The sequence below is a fragment of the Lutra lutra genome, chromosome 4 (genome assembly GCF_902655055.1).
Source record: "Lutra lutra chromosome 4, mLutLut1.2, whole genome shotgun sequence".
NCBI classification, from domain to species: Eukaryota; Metazoa; Chordata; class Mammalia; order Carnivora; family Mustelidae; genus Lutra; species Lutra lutra.
In genome coordinates this window covers 114841525-114854403 of record NC_062281.1, presented here as the reverse complement: position 1 = coordinate 114854403, position 12879 = coordinate 114841525, and the positions used below count along the sequence as shown (strand labels likewise).

The window sequence follows — 12879 nt, the reverse complement described above, 5'->3', positions numbered from 1 at the left end:
AGGATCTTATGACCTGATCTGAAATCAAGAGTCAGATGCTTAACCGACTGAGCCTCGCAGGTGCCCCAGTACTCAGTAACTTGTAAGGAATCAATGTGTGAATGAACTTTAAAGACACTTAGGAATCAAATTGATCTTAGAATTTTATAGATGTTGTTGTATATATACATATATACACACACGCACACACACACACACAGCACACATATGTTTATGGTTAGTTTTGATTTGGGGAGTACATTGAAGTACCTAAAGTTACACACAAGTGGAGTGTACATGTATATTTCTCAGCTTATTAAGTATCCTTTGTTTTAGTTTCAGAAACATCTTTTAGTCCATAGACTATTTGGAACCACTGATATGGAATAGTGGATAGACTGCAAGGTCTTCAAATGGTTTTAACATAAAACATGACCTATTTTATTATGTCTTTAGTAGGACTTTTATTTTTGGTGAGGCTTTGGAATCAAGGCAGATAACTAATTTTTTGATTAAAATGTATCAGTTTACTTTAAGGTGAGAGTAACAGAAAAAGTTAATCAAGTCCATGAGTGTTTTATAGAATATAGATGTTGATAGTGACAAAATATTTAGGTAGATTAAGTGGTATTATGAATAAATTAGGAGAGGCTCATTGTAGGTAAGCCTGTGGATTGACTGCATAATTATTTTTATAGCATTGCCTTCTTTGTTCCCAGTTTTGAGTATATTTTCTAAATTGAACCATTTATAATTATCCCAGGTAAAATTACAATCTCCTTAATTTTTGCCAGGTCAGAAGTTTTACTGTTTTTTTTTTTTTTTTTTTTTTCATTTCTGTTAGTTGGTAATAAAATGATTAAATTATAAGATAATTGTGTTCTTTAGGCATTGGACAATTTCTTTATGAAATTTGCATTTTAATATTTTTACTTATCATTTGTTACTCTGACAGTAACAGAAACTGTTCTGTTCAGAAACATTTACCTAATAGTTATCTTAATTGATAATGTAATTTTATTTAATAATAATTGGTGAATATGATTTCTCTATTCCTTTAGAAGCCTGGCTTTTGAATTTTAGGAAATATTCAGGTTTACTCAGCTATGTTCTTAAGTTCTTTTTTAAACTTTGTGTGGGTTTTTTATGCAAATGAGGAAAATTAATAAAAACTTTTAAAAATGTCTTTCAGCCAATGGTAATGATAGCAAAAAATTTAAAGGAGAAGATAAAATGGATGGTGCTCCTTCTCGTGTACTTCATATTCGAAAATTACCTGGTGAAGTGACAGAAACTGAAGTTATTGCTTTAGGCTTACCTTTTGGTAAGGTGACCAACATCCTTATGCTGAAAGGAAAAAATCAGGTAATGCTTCTTTCAGGTCCTGTAAAATGTTAAGCCCCAAACTACCCCGTATGAGGGGATTAGCTACTCCTAATAAAAAGATAGAATATGGTAGGTCTTAACTTTTCTAAAAGAACATAACAGAAGTCTTATTTTGACTTTCCCTGGTAATGCTATTTCAGAAACTAATGCTAGGGAGCCAAAATGAGCCAATGTACACATTTTGCCTTTTGAATTCACTTTTGGATTGTTATAATGAGACTGTGGAAAATACAAATGAAGGATTTCTTTTACTGTGGCTCTACTTTGTAATAATACAAACTAATGGGGGCACTAGTAGCATCTTGTCTTTTAAGTTTATCAGATGGAAATATTTATCTGATAGCATTAGAAGAAAATAGTCACTAATCCTAGGTATTCTTCATTGAATAAATGTACCTGTGGCAGAAAGATGCAGGAATATTAAAAATGAGAGTTGGTTTTTAAAATTTCTAGTGATACCATTTTAAAAGAAATTATGAAATTCAACATTCATTTAAATATAATTAATGTCACTAATCTTATATTTAATTTTTAATTTTTTCCCTTTTCTGAGTTATACTGGTTTAAAAATGACTTTGAAATCTCTTTTTGTGTTCTCTAGTATCGGAATGGTAAAATTCTGATACTGAAAAATGTTTGGATTTTATTTTCTCTAGCTTTTGTTTGGTCACATTTGTGGTGTATGGAAAATAAAGATAACTTATTTGGGTGTCTAAATGTAACTGGGAAGGTTATACTCTAGATACTGATTTTTCTCATTAGCTGAATAGATTACACAGATATTGAGGTTTACTTGAATATAATTCATAGTATTCCAATTTTTGCTCTTCATTTTTCAGGCATTTTTGGAACTAGCAACAGAGGAAGCAGCTATTACTATGGTTAATTACTATTCTGCTGTGACACCTCATCTCCGTAACCAACCAATTTATATCCAGTACTCCAATCACAAAGAACTAAAAACAGATAATACATTAAACCAAGTGAGTATGTGTAGGTACATAAATAAAACGGACATATTAAGAAACTCAAACTTATAACAGAAAGATGTAATTATGGGTATTATTATTTTTAAGATATTCTCTTGCAGTATGTCCCTAAATATTAAATATTATGTTAATTTACAAAAAGTATGTACAGTCTATTATTTTCATGTTTTAAATTGGTACCTGATGAATTAGTTAAATATTTTTTCAAAGCCTTAAGGTTCTGGTCAGAATGTTCATTTTCATGTTGCAAGTTCAGATTTCTGTATAGAAACTGTTTATGAGATTGGGCTCACTATTAACATAAACTGTAGAAATCTGCTGCTTAGATTTTTAAGGTATAATGTTTAATGCCTTTAGTTACATTATAACTTTTTATAGGATTCAGGTTTCTCATCGAAATATTTTTATTGAAGATCTATTAATGGTTTTCCTTGGGGAGGGAATGTAAGAATTGAGAATATATTGATTTATTTCTTAAAAATGTGATGTAAAAGATACTAATTATTTAAAATCAGTATTTAAAAAAAATAATATAGGAATGGCTTTATACCTAAATACATAGCATCACAGGGATGGTCTAAAAACTAGCTCTTTTAATACAGTTTTTAGCTAATTATATCTTTTCTGTTTCAGTAAGATCTAAACTATGTCTTACTCTTTGTCTTACGGAAAATGTAATGGACTAATAATTCCTCATAGATTTTAACCATCATAAAAAGTGACCTTTCAAGATCATTTTGATAGTTTATATGTAAATAAGCATTTAAAACTTTCTGTCTGAAGATAAGACTAAATCTTCTGCTGTTTTTTTCTTTGTTTTAATTTGGTATTAATTTTTATTACTTTTGAACCAGAAATTGTACTTCTAAAAATTTACATTGGAAATATTCTAAAAGAAAATACTCTGTTTTCATTTACTTAGAATTTAAAATGGTATTTATATATCAATTTTATTTATTAGTATTTTTAGTAAAGTAATTCATGAAGGCATTCTCATTTTAAAAGCTTCCAATGCAAGGAACATGAAAAGGATAAAGATAAGGCATCTTTATTTATGATCTTAAATAGGATAAACACTGAAAGCCCCATGAAGAAGGGACATTTAAGTAACAAACTTAAAAGTGGTTAGGAAGTAAATGTACTTATTCTGGTCTAGGTTATTCCAGATAGATAAAGGGAACAATCAATGCAAAGTTGCTTCTGTTGGGGGAAAAAAAAACAAACAAAAGAACGTGGTTTTGCAGCCATATATTTAGTTTTCAGAAGCCCTTTAATCTTTTCTGATCATTTTTTTAATGTTGCAATTGATCATGTTTTATGATTTCACAGTTCTTTAAGGATTCGAATTAACAGTGCTTTATTTGTTTTATTATTTATTTGTTTTAAAAAACATACTTTTAAAAAGATTTTATTTATTTGAGAGGGAGAAGGTGGAGCGGGGGGTGCGCAGAGGGAGATGCAGACTCCCTGCTGAGCAAGGAGCCTGATTCCAAGCTTAATCCTAGGACCCCTGAGATCATGACCTGAGCCACCCAGGTGCCCCTAATTAACACTATTAAAAAAAATACTTCACTGTGTGTAAATTACTGAATTTCCTTCACTGTTAGCTGTTATGTTTATCGTGTATCCATCTGTCTGCCCCTCCTCCCCCAGTAGTCTATTCATATTTCAGAATTAGGTTTTACTGTTTATACTGGTATGCTTTCCTTCAGATTAAGTAATGAGTTTGGATGCTAAGCTGGGATTCCCCAGAAAGGTCTGGGCCAATAGAACTCTCTTTAGAATTCCTCTTTGTTTAAGGGAGCATTTTGTTATTTTTGTTTTTTAATGGTTAAAGGAGAGAGATGATGGGGGAGGGGAGGAAGAGGAGTTTAATTATTTGTTCATTAGTCTGACTTTACTTTAACCCTTTTATTCCCCCCACCCCACCCTCTGTAACTCTCCCTGTTTCTCTGATTTATGTGGCTGTCAGTGTAAATCCTCTTTGCTATGTGTTCAGTATGTCTTCTTTGTCATTCGTTTCTATTAATTTTGTGTATTCCAGGAATTTGATGAAAGTGTTCTCAGCCAATGATGACATTCTCTCTATTCAGTATTTGGGTTTATTCCATTTTGTATTGATTTATAGGCATTTTTAATTAAGTTTTTTAAATTCCAGTATAGTTAATACATGGTATTATACTGGTTTTAGGTGTACAGTATAGTGGTTCAACAATTTTATACATTACTCATTGCTCATCATGATCAGTGTACTCTTTCATCCCCATCACTTCATTTATAGGCATTTTCATGGGCATTCATAATAGAGGCAAATGAATATGAGTCAACAATGAATTCTTCTGTGATCATTCATCAGATTACTCTTTTCAGTATACTTTATTTATTTATTTATTTTTAAATATTTTATTTATTTGACACAGAGAGTGATCACAAGTAGGCAGAGAGAGAGGGGGAAGCAGGCTCCCCACTGAGCAGAGAGCCCGATGTGGGCCTCAATCCCAGGACCCTGAGATCATGACCTGAGCTGAAGGCAGAGGCTTAACCCACTGAGCCACCCAGGCGCCTAGTTTTCATCATCTTTCTTGTTACTTGAATAGCTCAAACACACACAGTCACCTCTTGGCTATATTGTTATAATAGCTCTCTTACTGATCTACTTTTTTACTTTCCCCTCTTGAATTCTTTCTCCCTAGTACTTCCCTTCTCTTCCTTCCCTTCCCCCCCTTTCTCATTTTCTCTCTCCCTGTCTAACAAATCTGACTTAGGTTACTACCCTGCAGCAGATTCTTTTCATGTTCATGATAAAGGGCCTCAGAAGAGGTGGCTACTATTTCTGTTTTACTGGCTATGTATTTGCCTATGCTTCTACCCAAAAGTAATTGTAAACCTCTCATGCTTTCTCTTATTTCCAACCACTGTGTTTCTGTGATGTTACTTTGCCTGGAATATTATGGCCTTCCTGCTTTTGTACTAGTTTTCCAGCACACACTTCACATGGCCAGTTGCTACACATCTTCACGTCTCACCTTAGTTTCCTCCAGAAGGCTATCTTTTGATCCATAAAGAGTGGTTTAGGTTTGCATTAAGAAACTTCAACACAAATTAAAATCACAGTGAGATACTACCATGTACCATCAGATTAATGAGATGAGTGAGCCGAGTGTTGGTAACAAAGTAGAGAAGCTAGAACTTTCGTATATATGTGTGGGAATGTAAGTTCATAGAATCATGTTTAAAAACTTGAAATATGTAGTTAAGTTGAGCATATCCATCTATTCTTTGACTCAGTAAATCTACTCCTAGTTACATACCTGAGAAAACACATTGTATGTACATCAAAAGATCTGTATGAGAAAGTTCATGGAACACTAATGCATAATAGTCCAAAGATAGAAATGATTCATATGTTCAGCAGCAGAATATCCTGTGGCATATTTATTCATTGGAATTTGTTAGAATACAAAAAAATGACCAAGCTGCTGGTATCTGCAAAACATGGATGCACATCATGAAAGTAATATTTACTGAAAGAAGCCAAACCAAAAAAAAAAAAAAAAAAAGCAGAAAACAAAAATGCCAAAACTAAGTAGAACACATCATATGTATTCTACGATACAATTTATATAACTGAGAGAAAACATGAATGTAGCTTTTGGAGCTTTGATAATGTTCTGTTTTTTATCTAGTCATTTCATAGATCTGTCCAACTTGTGATGTTTTATTGAGCTTATACACTTCTGATTTGTGTCCTTTTATGTGTGTATGTAATGGTTCACTAAGTTTAATTAAAACTTAGGTTGGCAAGCACTGTTTCATCAACTAAAAAAATACAGAAAGTTATTTGTTAATGGAGAAGCTAATTATTAAGCTATAAAAAGAAGATGGAGAAAAGTGAATAGTATTGGGGAAGAATGTATGGAGTAGACATACACCTGTGTACTTATACAGACTAGATACATATATGCTCGTGTGTGTAGATGGTATCTCTGGAAGGATACCCATGATAATATTGGTGAGGAATGGGTTGGGGAAAGCAGCTAGCGTGATAGGGTTGCAGAGGAAACTTAACCATTTGTACCATTTGGATAGTATATCATGATCATATGATTCCTATTTTAAAAAGAACATTCCATTATTTGAAAGAAGAGATGTTAGTATTTTCCCACATTGTGATATTTCTTTGCTTGTAATAACATAAATATATCCAAGGACATGGTTTACTAATGAAAGAAGTAATATTGCAGTACATTACTTAAGATACTTTGAGTCACGTTAGCCAGTATATAAATTTATAGGCCATATTATTTCATTAGCATTTAAATAGTGAGATTTAACCATATAGGCATGTGGTCCTTTGAATTCCAAACTCTGTGATCTCCTGGTTATGTGATATTTCAGTGAACTATTTCTTTTTTGTTTCCAGCTTTATTGAGATATAATGAATATATTGTGTAATTTAAGATATATAATGTGTTGATTTGATACACATATATTACAGAATGTTTACCGCCATAGCAAATGTGCTGCTAGAGGGAGCACTGATTATTTTTGTTTATTCTTATAAGTGTTGGCCTAATTCTTTTGTGTTCTCCTTCCTTTTCATTTATCAAGGTGTTCAGTTGATATTTCTGTTCATCTGCTAATATAGCTTTTTTTTTTTAAAGATTTTATTTATTTATTTGACAGACAGAGATCACAAGTAGGCAGAGAAGCAGGCAGAGAGAGAGGAGGAAGCAGGCTCCCCGCTGAGCAGAGAGCCCGATGTGGGGCTCGATCCCATGACCCTGGGATCATGACCTGAGCCGAAAGCAGAGGCTTTAACCCACTGAGCCACCCAGGCACCCCTAATATAGCTTTTTTAAACTCTAAAGCGATATAACGGTATTTGTCAATGTTATTTAACAATTATTTGCCTTTATGTAGGTTTTTTGACTCCGGATAAATAGAAAAATTATTTTCTTTTTAATGGAATCTGTCACAGTAGTAATACTCTATTCTGTATTTTTTTTCACATATTAAAATCTCATAAATTTAAAAAAAAAAACTCAGAAATTAAGAGGTGTCTTAACAGTAGTACATCGCTCCTGGTTTAATTTAATAGTATCTTAGAAGTTATGGTAATATGTATTCCTCCTTAAAGATTGTATTAAAAATAATAAGCTTTATAGGAGTTTTTTTGGGTAATCTAGTAATCTTGCTGAGGTTTACCATGTGCCTTTTTTATGGAGTGAATAATGTTAGGTTGAAGTTTTATTCTCTAAAATTTTCTATTTAAAACATTTTCTGATTATGTGAATCAGCCAAACTATATTCTCTTCTTTTGAAAATAAATTACGTTGCCTATCTTTGCTTGTTCAGTATAGGTCCCAAACCCTAGATAATTGCTTTGAAGTAAATACTAGTAGAATACTTGAATTATAAACAGGTGGTACCTGGCTCATGGCAGATGCTCAGAAGTATTTATTGAGTGACTATTAAATTTCGTTTACTCTGTATATGTTCTAGAAAAGAAATGAGCTAGTAGTATAACATACAGCAGAGTATAAGTGGAAATACTGAATATGTTTCTAACTTGTTTATCTTTGAATTTTCAGCGTGCTCAAGCAGTTCTTCAAGCTGTGACAGCTGTCCAGACAGCAAATACTCCTCTTAGTGGCACCACAGTTAGTGAGAGTGCAGTGACTCCAGCCCAGAGTCCAGTGCTTAGAATAATTATTGACAATATGTACTACCCTGTAACACTTGATGTTCTTCACCAAGTAAGTTTAACTTAATTTTCATGTTTACCTACAAACTGGAGAAATAATGTACAGTAGATAAATAATACTTTGATTTTAATGTTTTTAACAGATATTTTCTAAGTTTGGTGCTGTATTGAAGATAATCACATTTACAAAAAATAACCAGTTTCAAGCTCTTCTCCAGTATGGTGATCCAGTAAATGCTCAACAAGCAAAACTAGTAAGTCTGGAGCATTTCTTTTTTCTTTTGGATATAGCGATATTTTTCAGTGGCAGATAGACACACATATATATAGCTAACATTAGTAATACTGACATAACTTGGCAATACCTTATAGCATTATAGATGGCACAAATTGGTGTCATTTAGATACTATTAGGAAAGCTTAAATTTGTGATAAAGAAGTGTTTCTTTTTAAGGATAATGATATGTGTAGTTATCTATAATACATACTTTTGTTATTTTGCATGTTTTGTTTGACATAGGTCCAAAGTTTTAAGCTCTTGAGGATATAGCAGGATTAAATTGTACATGCACACCAGTAAAGATTTTAAATGTTTTCCAGTGGGAGTTTCAGAGTAATTAATTTAGCTGTCAAGAGAGTTTAGCTAAAATATATCATCACACATGTGGCTCAGATGTTATGATAGCCTCTCAGAGTATGTAAGACTATATAGTATATTTAATATTCTTTTTGAAGATTGTTTTAAAAAGATAGCTTTTTAAAATAGGTTCCTAGTCTACTTCTTATTTACATCCTTTATATTTTTATTGTTATATATGGAGGGTAAGAAACTATTAAAAGAAGTAAAGTATGTTCCCGTATCATGGCCACCCTTGAAAACTACATATCATATCTTTGCTTCTAAATGCCTTAATCTTCTGTTTGTGTATCATATTTAAATCTACCTTTGCTCTAGTTCTTTAACTTCTTGGGTCATATTATCTCATTGTAATTATTATTCTGTTGTTAAACCATTACATATTCATTATTAAACCATTACATCAACTGTCTTTACTTACCTTCCTTTACCTTCTGTCTTGCCTCTTTTTCTCCCTTTTACTCTTACTTTAAACCAACTATGCTGTGTAATACTTCAGTGCTTCCTCTAGATTAAGATAGATTGTATGGAACTTAGACCATTTTTGATTGTTTCATTGTGTTTCCATCCTCAGATCTCATTTGGGGAGCAGATATAGCTTCAAGTAGCACAAAGTCTGTACTGTTAATAATTGGCATAATTGAAATGGCTTAGCAAGTGCTGTTCTCTCATTTTTTTTCTGATATTTTATGTTGTAAACAGAACAGGAATTTTTCCCGTGTTACAAGGGGAGGCTAATATTTAAAGAGGTAAAAACTTGAACTTAAAGAGGTAAATTATTTGAGATAGACATATTTTCAGCCTGTTTTTCTCCAATATGTTGCTACTTACTGGTTCTTAAGTTACATTACCTAATCTTCTATATTTTCCTTTTCAGGCACACATTAACATTTGGAATTCTTTTTTCCAAAAATAATGATTTCTCTTTGCATGTCCCAGCCCTCCAACTTTGGAGATATTTTATATTTAGAGAGTAGCCAAAATCCATGTGGTATGAGGTTTGGTCAGTAGCAGAGAAAATCTAGAAGCCATGATCTTTATGGCATTTTTTTTTCCACCTTGACAACATATTTAAATATAGTGCATGTGGAATATTTTTTATCATCTCTTCTGGTGCAGAGGGAAGAGTATTTGGTAAAAGACCAATGAAATGGAATTTGATTTGAAATTACACTGCATTTGGGCTATAATTCAAGGGGAAAGTAGTTTATGTGTGTGTTTCACCTGAAATAATCTATAATCATGACAAAAGATTATCCTTTAATAATGTTATCAGATATTTGAAGTTTTCATTTAACCAATCTTCTATGTACAGATAATAAGCATCAGGTATTTGTGAATATTGAATACACTTACTCAGGTCTTTTCCACAAAGGTGTACAATTGCAATTCTAAGAGAGCAGGTAATTACTTAGTATTAATTATTAATGAACTATTTTGGTATCTTAACTTCATTTCACTATTATTAGAGAAGGAAAAAAGTTTATTTCCCAAACTTGCTTGCCCCATTATATTATAAGCCTGACACCTGACTGTAGTAATCTTTTTTCATGCCTGTATGTTGAGTATACCTAGAGAATATCATATGATCTAGCAATTGTTACTGGTCGAAATTCATCATCATCAACTACAACTAGACTAAGCTCTCTACTTGAAAAAAAATCTTACCCTATTTCTCCAGTCAGCATGCTGTCCCATTTTTCACAGTGACTGTATCAGAAAATTCTCATTCCACCAAGTCTCTCCTTACTCCCCCTTATGACCTTGCCTCCTGCCTCTTAGGAAAAATAGGTGGACACTCCCATCAGCTTTTCTCACAAAATCTACTTATACCACACCTATCTTTCTCTTCTAATAAAAGACATAGATATTTCTTTTCTTTTTTTTTTTTTTTTTAAGACATAGATATTTCTAAGATCAGTAAACACCCCATCCTATCCTTTTCTGCCCTCCAAGAGACTTTGCACTGTCATCCGCTCTTTCTCATATTTTTCTCTCTGTTGGCTACTTCTCACCAGTGTTTCAAACATCCTTAAATCTCTCATTGTATGTGAATTTACCCTGAACTCCACGTAACTCTCCAGCTATTCCCCTATTCTTCTCTCTTGTCATTTATAGCCAGATTTACTAAATAGGCCCTTTGTTTGCTTTTTATACTTATCTCCTTTTTATTTCTCTACCTCTTGCATATTGATTTCGACCCCCTTTTACCCAAATTGTTCTTCCTACTGTCACCAGCGATTGCCACAGTGCTAAATCTCAACAGCGTTATCCAGTCTTTATTGTCCCCATCCTCTAGGTAACATTTGACTCTGAGCCATTCTCTTAAAATCATCTCTTCTCCTGGTCTCTAACACTTCTCTCTTAGATTCTATTCTACCTCTCTGACTATATCTTATCATATCCCTTCCCTTCTGCAGGGGGGACTTCATCTGTTCCCACAGCTGAATTATACCTTTGTGACTCTGACAGTGTCCATGTGGCTCTCTAGCATCAGATCCTTTCTTAGAGACCCAGACTAGGAAATTAGTGGACCATCAGGAACCTTCCAGATTAGTGTGTTCAGTTCAACTCCTGTAACTTACCTTCCCTGGCCACCCCCTCACCTCGCTCCCTCCCCCCCAAAAGAACCCTGCCTTTGTGTTGTTCACTGTGGTAGTAAGTCTCAGGTACCAAATTTGACATCAGTAACAAGCCAGAAAACATGACTTTTATTCCTTTTACTTTCAGTCTATCACCAAATCTTACTGATTCTCATCCTAAATTTCTGTCGCACCTATCCTTTTGTCTCCCAGCTCGCCACCACCCTAGTCTAAGCCAGGTGTTACCCAGAGTGCTGGTCTCTGATGTTACCAGGAGCTTTTGCCAAAATACAAGTCAACATACTTCTAGCTATAATGTGTTTAGTGTGATATTGATACAGATTCTGACATAGACTCCTTATCTTTAGGCCGATAGGTTTCGGCTGCTAGTCCATGAATATACAGCTTGAGTAAAGCACCAATCCAAGCTGTCATCTCTTAAATCCTTACTTCAGTGGCCTTCTCACTCAGCTCACAACTTTGACTTCTTCCCCCACTCCTGTTTTCCCAGAGTACTAAGAATGATCTCAACTTAAAGTCCTATAACTTCCATTCTCAGTGCCCTTCAGTGACTGACTTTCGTCCTTAGTATAAAGTGCTGAACTTAACGTGGCTTACAAAACTCTTAATCAGTCCACAGCTTGTCTTGCCTTTTACTATATTGAACTTTTTAAAAATAGCTTTCATGTGCAGCATTTTCTCTGATTTCTCAGGCTTAACAGCTGGATGTTCCATTTGCTTCTACTGCTTTCTCTTTGTCTTATGTCCAACTCTTCCAGAGTCTTTTAGGTTTGCAGGTCTCAGAGAGGTCTTCCATAAACTTCAATCTACATTATAGCTCTTCCTTTCTTAGTTCTCACTACCACAAATCAAATTTGTATTTGTTAGATGTCTGTATTTCCAAGTTTTACTGTAAGTCACATAAAAGTGGGTACCTTGTCTTTTTCTCTGCTGTATTTCTAGAACACAACACAATATATGGCACATTGTTGGTATTAGAACTTTCCTCTCATGTCACAACTCTCCCAGCATCTGCTGTGTTACAAATCTCTTCCCATTTTACAGTCATCCTTATATATCTCAGTATGTTATGGAATGAGTTGGTTCTAAACTTTGTAGTTCAGTTGCTACATTTTTATGCTTGTTAAAACAATAGAAGTTATATATAATTATGGGCAAAGAATACAAGTTTAGAAAGAGGATCTCAAGCCTACCTTCTCATCTTTTAGTGACAGTTCATATGAGTGGGAGATGAAAAATACATCTTAAGCACTGGGAATTCAGTTAGCCGGCAAAGTGTATCTTTAGGTTTTAAGAGAATTTATAGTTTTCTTCTGACTATGGTCTAGAGCCCACCTAGGTTCTTGTCATGTAGATTCCTTGTTAAAAAAAACAAAAAACATTGGGACTCTTCAGTATCCTGAACTAAGAAATCATAATCTTTGGGGATGGCAGCTCAGTACTCTGTTTTTGAGAGCTCTGTGTACCACTGCTATGTAAAGGCAGCTTGAGTGATAGAGCCAACGAATTTTTATACACTGGTTAAAAATTTTGGCAGTTATTTTCAATTAATTGGAAAATTTTGCCCCCTAACATTTT

General features: G+C 33.5%; 1 protein-coding gene across 4 annotated transcripts in view; it reads left to right on the top strand.

The window, feature by feature from the left end:
* The window catches only part of PTBP2 (polypyrimidine tract binding protein 2), an 89724-nt gene that overhangs the window by 49348 nt on the left and 27497 nt on the right, over positions 1–12879 (top strand). For all 4 annotated transcript variants that reach the window (XM_047724661.1, XM_047724660.1, XM_047724659.1 and 1 more), the window contains exons 4-7: positions 1172–1344; positions 2205–2348; positions 7949–8113; positions 8205–8315. In XM_047724661.1, the coding sequence (XP_047580617.1) occupies positions 1172–1344; positions 2205–2348; positions 7949–8113; positions 8205–8315 (593 nt within the window). The remainder of the gene's footprint in view (positions 1–1171; positions 1345–2204; positions 2349–7948; positions 8114–8204; positions 8316–12879) is intronic.